Genomic DNA, 9,354 nt, shown 5'->3' on the forward strand with positions numbered 1-9,354 from the left:
GTACCTCAAAGACACATGAGACTGTAGGGATATAGTCTTGTGCTCAACTTTCCTCACCAGTGCATTTTTTCATAAAAAGAGACAAAAATACAACTTTTCATCACTAGCCTTTCAAACGACCAACGTTAAACTTTGATTTTCTGCCTTTATGTAATATGCATCTTTAAAAGAAAGATTCTGAAGCATTTATCTGTTCACAAACTTCTTTTTTTGATCAGCAATACTGATTCAATACAGGATTATTCATCGACAAACTTCTATAATTTGATGAAACCTTTGTTAATGATAGTCTGATTGTAAGAATTAGTCATGAGTGCAATTTTCAATTATCATTCTATTAATAACTATTCATATAAAAACATACTTATATCAATAATGACTTACAAGTCTCCCACAATCCCAAAGAGGAAGGAGCCAACCATGACACCAGAAAAATAAATGGTCTGAGACATCTCTGCTTTCCATGCCGCATTGCACGTCAAGTTAAACTGAAAAAAATAAGATAAAAACATTATATTGTACATCAGCATGCAACAAATAAGCATCAGTGGCATATACTGCCTATTGACCACTGATGTCATATCTGTTGGCACAAGTGCATGAACTTTTAAAGAAAATTATTGAAGTTCCTGTGGCTCGCACTTGTATCCTCTCCAGCTTGAGCTGTGGCTTGCAATTTACAGGTTAAATGATATCTGTCTAATATATAAATACATAGATAGAACACACTTATTCCTTGTTCTCTTTCAGCTACAACAATTTTAAACAATATTTCAATCCTGACATATTCTCAACAATAAGCTAGATTTGGCATTTCTCCTTTTCAATCTTATGATAGCCTTAACATTATTTAAAAAAAATATATGATGTAAAATTATTTGTTTAATATATTAAGTTCAAGCACTTTTTAAACAGAATTTCCTCATGTTCAATCCTACCTCAGACACTATTGTTGATGAATAAATATCAGTAGAAAAGGCTTTTCCTTCACGGCACTCCTCTGTAATATTCTTACTGAAATCTTCTGGTATGCAGGAGTGATCATTATGGAGGCGCTGATATCTCTGACATCCATCCCAAGAATTATCCTTTATGTTGTAAGGGATAGTAAAGTTGAGGAATGGCTGGTAGTATAATGGATTACTTATGTTGGCATCACACAGGGGCACCACACACCTGAGGAAAGGCAATGCTCATAGTAATCAACATGAGAAATTAAATGATGATGCTAAGAAGACTGATCTAAAAAATAAATAAATAAAAAGAAGTTAATAACTTTCCTTAAAATGCACAGTGACATAGAAAGAAAAGATGGAAATCATTTGCACAAACAACAATAAACATACAAATGAAGAAAATGTCACGGGAATATTAGTGGATCTCTCTCTCTCTACACACACACACACACACACACACACACACACACACACACACACACACACATACACACACACTAAATACAATTAGGTAAATAAATACACACACACACACACACACACACACATGAGCTCTGAGCTCGTTCCGTAGGGTAACGTCTGGCTGTCTCGTCAGAGACTGCAGCAGATCAAACAGTGAATTACACACACACACACACACACACACATATATATATATATATATATATATATATATATATATATATATATATATATATATATATATATATATATATATATATATATATATATGAAAAAAAGTTTCATTTCTTGTGTCTATTGCTGAATGATGTAAAACTGCAACCAATTTAGCAGTAAACATGTTATTTGTTAAAATACATATGGTGAGCATAATGACCTATGTCATGCTGGTTGGTTACTGCTACTTAGATAAAAACCTCAGAGCTAATCACTTCCATAAGTGTGATTCTGTATGGAACTTTTTAAAGGATAATTTAACACAAATGTGTATAAACTGCTAAATTCTTATTTATTGTAACAAGATACTTTTATACATAACTATGAAGAAATGTGTGGCCACATAGTCCCATCAAAGAGTGCTGTGCTGTATACAAAATCTGAGAGACTTGGAAATACTCCCAGCATTTGCATTATGTTTATCAAGGATCCAAGCAGTTGATGTGAGTTGCCTAGCATGGTGTTGGTGCACAAAGAATTCTGGTGAAAGGTTTGTACTGCAGATTTCATATGGATTCTAGTAAGATACAAAATATGGATGGATCATCAACCACATGCATGGAATCACAATTGCTAACATCAACATATTCATGCCTTCAAATGAGGGTGATATGGGTTGGATAAGGGATAGTTCTGAGATTAGAATAAGACAAGTGCTGAGAAAGAACGCTAGCAAGGGTGCAATTGTTCAGTGGTTTTCAACCTGGGGGCCATGGCCCGAATGGGGCTACAGCAATAATTTAAGGAGCTCATGGCAAACTGTTGCAAATTTATACATTTCTAATCAATCTTGGAAATCTGAATAAAAATGCATAACTCTGTCCTGACAGAAGAAAATGTTCTTTTAGATGATTAATTTGGTGAATAAAATAAGTTACATAATATTGTTAGGTTTGTGTACCTGTGAATATGTGTGTGTGATATTGCATTTGTTTGTGCAATGTCACGGTGGGATTTGGGACATAAATAAAGGGGAGACAGATGATTGTCAAGGATTCATGACGGGGGTATGGAGACAAAAAGGTTGAGAACCATTGGTGTAGTGGGTGAGGTTATGATGCCATTTGAAGGAAATGGTGGGTTGCAAAGAGAGATGGTAGTTTCCCATACAGAAGCAGGCAAAAATACAAAAGGTATGGTAATGACATTGAGGTATGGATATACTAAGTATAATACTACAAAAGACTCACCTGTATTTTGGAGTAGCAGCAATGAAGACTTGGGCCAAATTACCAGCACCCACAAATATAGCTGGCAGGCACAGGAGGAAGTATATGCGTCTTTGGTAGGACCCAAATTCTCCAATTTCTTTAAAAACTGCATCAATATCTATGCCCATTGTTTCAGAATGCCTGACCCTGAAAATTTATTTGTTAAACATTAAAACATTATGATCAAAGCCAGATTAAGGCAAATCGTAAAAAATTCTTCTTTACTTATATATCTACATAAATATAATTTCTATCCTAAGCATGAGGGTTACTTACCTTCCTAAAAATTAACCCTGTTGATGAAATTGATATACATAAATTTTCCCAGGATACACAAGATAGTGAAAATACATAAATAATTACATAAATAAATAAATAAATAAACAATACGGAGTCTAACAAGAATCATTAAAGAAAGGAGAAAAGTTATATTAGTAGGAGATTTCAACTGTAAGGAGATGGACTGGGAAAATTATGAAAGTGATATGGAGGAAGAAGCCTGGGGAGAAAGATTCCTGTATCTAATGACAGATAATATGACGGACCAAAGAGTAAAGGAAAACACAAGATTCAGAGCAAACGATGACCCAGCGAGATTGAACCTGGTTTTTACAAGGGGTATACAAATGAACGATGATATAAGATACAAGTGCCCATTGGGAAAGAGTGACCATGTAATATTAGAAATGGATATAGAAAAGGGAAAGGTAGATAGAGACAAATCATACAAAGGAGACCGATTAAACTACAGAAAGGCTGATATTGAGAACCTCAAGAACTATCTTAAAAACGTTAACTGGGAGGAGATGGAAAACTCAGAGAGGGTGCAAGAGAAATATAACTTATTTTTGGAAATATACAAAACAGGAGTCAGGGAATATGTCCTAAAATATAGACCTAAAGAAGAAGGAAAGAAAAATTGGTTTAACGCAAGGTGTGCTAGGGCAAAGGAGAAAAGAGATGGAGCATGGAAAAGGTGGAGAAATAGAAATCCAGAGAAAAAGGAAAACTTCAAAGCAGCAAGAAATGAATATGCTAAGGTGAGGAAGGGAGAAGAAAGGAACTATGAAAAGGACATTGTCGAAAAATGCAAGGAGCAACCAAAATTGTTCTACAGATTCATAAATGGAAATATATATATATATATATATATATATATATATATATATATATATATATATATATATATATATATATATATATATATATATATATATATATATATATATATATATATATATATATATATATATATATATATATATATATATACAGGGTGTTTCAGAAAAATGCCAGGATTTTGATCTCCATTTATTCAAAAACTAATAATGACAAAAGAACACACCGTAGTGCTATCAAAAGCAAACTTGATGGCAATTTATCCTTTGTCTAAGTGAACTTCTTGAAGTTCATGTTTTCAATATGAGTGCCGCGTGGGTTGAAGCATGCTTTAAGGCGTACACAGAAATTCTCACCAACTTTCTGGCATGTTTCTTGGGTTACACTGGTTGTGTATGCCTCCACATTTTGCTTTAATTCAGTGAGTGTTGATGGTTTGTTGGCATAGACTTCAGCCTTGGCAGCTCCCCAGAACCAAAAATCAGGAGGACTGAGGTCAGGGACATGCCAGAAAGTTGGTGAGAATTTCTGTGTATGCCTTAAAGCATGCTTCAATCGACGCGGCACTCATATTGAAAACATGAACTTCAAGAAGTTCACTTAGACAAGGGATAAATTGACATCAAGATTGCTTTTGATAGCACTACAGTTTGTTCTTTTGTCATTATTAGTTTTTGAATAAATGGAGATAAAAATCCTGGCATTTTTCTGAAACACCCTGTATATATATATATATATATATATATATATATATATATATATATATATATATATATATATATATATATACATACATATATATATATATATATATATATATATATATATATATATATATATATATATATATATATATATATATATATATATATATATATATATATATAAAGTAGAAAGTCATTGAACATCAAGGAGTGTGCAGCTCCACTATTCTTGTTATGATGGTGGCCATCTACTTGGTCATGATCTTGCCATCAGTATCCTAACCTAATGAAACCTAACCAAACAAGAAGCATTGCATAGGTAAGGTTTATTCAGCTAGCTGTACAATCAAAATTCAAGAACATAGTAGTCATAGGCCCATCACAAGAAGAACTGAAGGCTGCATGACTCTTCTTAATGTTCACTAATCTTTTACCTAACTTTATATTGTTTTAACTAATTTTTTAGAAGTTCATGTATACTGCATGACATTCTAAATTATATCTGACATGTACGGTAAGTATTAACTTTGGAAGAAGAGCCTGAGGTTATCTCCATATTATCCCTTAACCGAGTGGTTCCCAAACTTTACATGAGTAAGTACCACTTGGAGGTCCCCTACAGTCCCAGTATACCAACAGGTTCCAGAAAACTCCACTGAAGCAAATATCAACTTATCCACAAGTAGAACACACAAATGAACTAACAACAAGGAACACAACTCAGTTTAATGTGAAGAATGCATCTGTTTGTTCTCCACCTGCTGATTGATGCCAGACTATCTTGTGTAAGGCAATAATCATTTTCTTGAGAAATGAATGAAATTTAAGTAAAAATTGTATATGATCCCAAAGGTGCTCATGTACAACCTGGAAGGCTTTTATGTAGCTAACACTAGTGGTACAAGCACTACAGGTTGTGAACCACTGCCCTAACCTAACTAAACCAAACCTGATGATGATTTAATGTGAAACAGGTTGGGTGTGTAACTCTGAGAGTAGGAAGGAAAAATATAAATAAAAAATCTTTAGCAGTGTTAAAGTAAATTTCGAAGGTATTTATATGTGGTTTACTCAGAATCGAAGACTCAATCTGATGAGAGGTAAGAACTGCTACTGTTATACTGAAAGTATAACAATATAAAAAAGGAAAAAATGCTATCAGCATTATAAATAATTTGCAGTGAGCATAAAATGATCAAATTACGCATAATGACAAGTTCTATCTGATGAGGACAGTAAGAAGAGCCATGTTGATGCTAGTGAAAGAGTACATGAATATCAATGCTGATGCATCAAAAATCAGTGAAAGGGCTGCAATTTTTTCCTACCTGCTTACCTCATTCATTCCAATGGGGTTTCACTAAACAATACCACATAATTCAACTCTTCTACCTTCATTAAATCACACTATGGTAGTTTCTGCATAAAATGTTTCCTATTTTTTTTTTTTTTCTTGTGTGTGTTTAAACCTGAAAACTGCTTAACTTATCTGTACCAATGTCACCCATTACCAATTGTTACAATCTGTCTCTTCCACACAAATTACTAGCAATACAGTGACACATCATGACATTGCAATAAACTTATATTTTTCATGTCAGCCTCTATTTACAGGCTGAGTGGAAATATGACAAGCATATTACGTAAAATGAGTACTAAGTATCATATAGGAATATTACTCACTGTTGTTGATCACGTGATTTATTCTCTTTATTCAATTCAATGTTGCTCACTGTTTTGTTTTTTCTTTGGTAACAAACTTTTCAGTGGTCACACAGCCCGGTTGTGAGATTATACAACTGACAACCTGTAGCATACAAGAAATCACTCCAAACTGCTGATCGTTTTCAGGACTCAGGAGCAGTGCTTCCATGAGTTTATGAAATCTTATCCTAGATTTTTGTCGATTTTACCCTACATTCGATTGTTTTACCCTAGATTGTCGTAGTTGCCCATTAATTGTTGATTAATGCACTCTTATCATACATAAGTTTAAATATTGCCCCCACCCCACCCCCAAACACACACACACACAGGACTACACACTACAGCTACTACTGCGGCTGCTCTGTGTGGACTCGTCCTCGCAAGTGACTGACTATGTGTGTGAACTGTGATCTAAGATGAGTGGAGACTGGGGGGAAAGGGGATGGGGTGGGGGGGTGAAGGGATGATACAAGTCACGGGGATGATTGTGTACATGAATCGAACATGAAAGAGAACCAGCCTGCCACCAGATTGGCACCATTCCAAGCACACCCATCCATAGGACGGCAGATTACCCTAAAATTACCCTAGTTTATGCATTACCCTAAACACTACCCTAAGAAGGATCCAATTACCCTAGTTTAGGGTATTTTACCCTAAAATGGAAGCACTGCTCAAGAGACAAACCCGCCAGTGTTACCAGATCACATTTGCAGAATTATGCTAAACTAAGTGTAAAATTATACTAGATTAGGTCAAATTGTGCTAAAGGAGAGAAAAAATTATGCCAAAATTATGCTAAACAGAATTGGTTTATTTTATGACTTATAATTACAATACACGGTGAAATTACGTAAATCAATGGATTTCCATATAATAGCAACTAGTAAAATTGATTGCCGAGGGGATCTTCACAACTTAAAATTAAAAAAATCAAATGATAGTTACCATATATGAAATCTTGATTAACTGATCATGCAGCTAGATTGATAACATGGTTGATCTGATATATCCCATCATTTATCATACATATGCGTGTTCACTGTTTTTATCATCTCACGTGTTGGCTCAAAGTTTATGCATTCACCTGCTTTCCTTACTCCTTCCCCACATATCAGTTAATTTCTGAGAAATATTTGACAGCCTGTTTCACTTCTCGTTTTTCTTTAAATTTACCAAGAACATTCGCTCACACTCAGCATTTGAAACTGTAACACTAAAAAAGGCTCTAGCTAATTTGGAGAGTGTAGGATATCTACCACTTACATGAACTCGAGACCACAGAGACTCTGTATTAGTGTCCTGTGACAAAAAGCTGTCAACATCACCACTCAATAGCAATGAACGCCATTCACAGTCCAACTCAATTGTTGTTCATTCTCTTCTGTGATGTTGGGAAATTTCAATGAAATATCCAAGAGGGACTGCCTATCGCTTCCTACAAGGACTGTGGGATCAAGAAGAGAGTTTGGTTATTCAGTGGAAGTCGTTGATGTAACTGAACTGATAATTTTGCCAGAAATTGCTGGATAGGTACGCTCAAACATTAAATTCATGCCCTGTACCTCCCTCTTATTTACACTACTCTCAAACAGCTTGGCAAATTTAACCCCACCATATATTTGAGTTAATGGAATATGGATATTTGGATCTTTTGAGTTAACACTGATGACTTCCTGCAATGGGACTTTCAAAATTGAAGGCTTAATGAAGCTACTGAAAATCTGAATATACAGCTGAAGGCAATCCTTGACAACACGATGAATCATTGCATGGGGGCTTTGAAACATGATATTCAGTTTGTCTGTCATTGAGAATATATATATATATATATATATATATATATATATATATATATATATATATATATATATATATATATATATATATGGACCGTTGAGTCGAGTCAGTGGCAGGGTTTCCACGTGAGCTAAAAAACGGACAGACTCTTCCCTCCCAAAAAGGGCAGAAAAGGACAAATAACCTATTGCTTATTGTTTACTTTTACTTAATTTTCTGTTAATTTTCACCTTTAGTAAATTGTGCTAGAATTATGCCTAACGCTTCAGAATTCTGTTAGGATTATGCTAAATTGATAGGTATGCTAGACATTATGCTAGACGTCAAAAATTTACTCAAATTATGCTAAAAACACAAAATTATGCTAGATCTGGCAACAGCCGCAACACTGAAACCCGCGTATCTAAACAAGGCCGTAGATTGCAAAAGTACGTAAAAAACTATAAAATGTACGTAAAATACTGTGTAATCATTAAGAAATCATTCAAGCAGTATTACAAAACATTAAGTACAACAAATAACCTGAAATAGATGACATGAGCATGGTCAGTTTAATAAATATTAACCCCTCCTACTCGGGAACGTCGATAGACGTTCATCACGCAAGACTCGAGGCACGTCGATCGACGTTTGGACGTTTTGGGCTATATTTTGGCTATTTTCTTCCCGTTTTCTTTGCTTGTGAGTTGACAACACTCATCGGGAGTAAACATGTGCTATAGGTCAGTGTGTCACCAACTTCCACGATGGATGGTGAGAGCGAAAGTGATTCCATAGTGTCCGATTCCGTCACCTCTCCCACGCACCTTACTTCTACACCTCGGGTCTCTTGTCATGTTGCGGGGAGACAACTTTTGAATGAGAGTGGTATCGAAAGGGCATTGGAATTAACAGTTTCTACAATAATAGAAAGCGAAGATAGCTATGTTCTTGGCTCTGATACGGATATAGGAGGTTCAACCACCGAGGGGGAGGACATTATACCACCATCACCAGAGAGAGAGAGAGAGAGAGAGAGAGAGGGATACAAGGGGCCCGTTATCTATCGCTGTAGCCAAGGCTGCTGGCGCCGATCGGACACAAGGCCACGTACACTGATTATACCACCTCATTCAACCTGTGTCTGTCATTGAGAGAATATATATATATATATATATATATATATATATATATATATAT

At 35.0% G+C, this 9,354-nt stretch overlaps 1 protein-coding gene across 7 annotated transcripts in view; it reads right to left on the reverse strand.

Moving 5' to 3' along the window:
- The window catches only part of LOC123516493 (organic cation transporter protein-like), a 95,421-nt gene that overhangs the window by 83,251 nt on the left and 2,816 nt on the right, over positions 1-9,354 (reverse strand). For 3 of the 7 annotated variants that reach the window (XM_045275863.1, XM_045275869.1, XM_045275870.1), the window contains exons 2-4: positions 2,825-2,992; positions 939-1,176; positions 385-488 (exon numbers count right to left, since the gene is read on the reverse strand). In XM_045275863.1, the coding sequence (XP_045131798.1) occupies positions 385-488; positions 939-1,176; positions 2,825-2,992 (510 nt within the window). The other 4 variants (XM_045275867.1, XM_045275868.1, XM_045275865.1 and 1 more) reach the window with 4 other exon arrangements.

This window comes from Portunus trituberculatus, chromosome 41 (genome assembly GCF_017591435.1).
Source record: "Portunus trituberculatus isolate SZX2019 chromosome 41, ASM1759143v1, whole genome shotgun sequence".
In the NCBI taxonomy this organism is placed as follows: Eukaryota; Metazoa; Arthropoda; class Malacostraca; order Decapoda; family Portunidae; genus Portunus; species Portunus trituberculatus.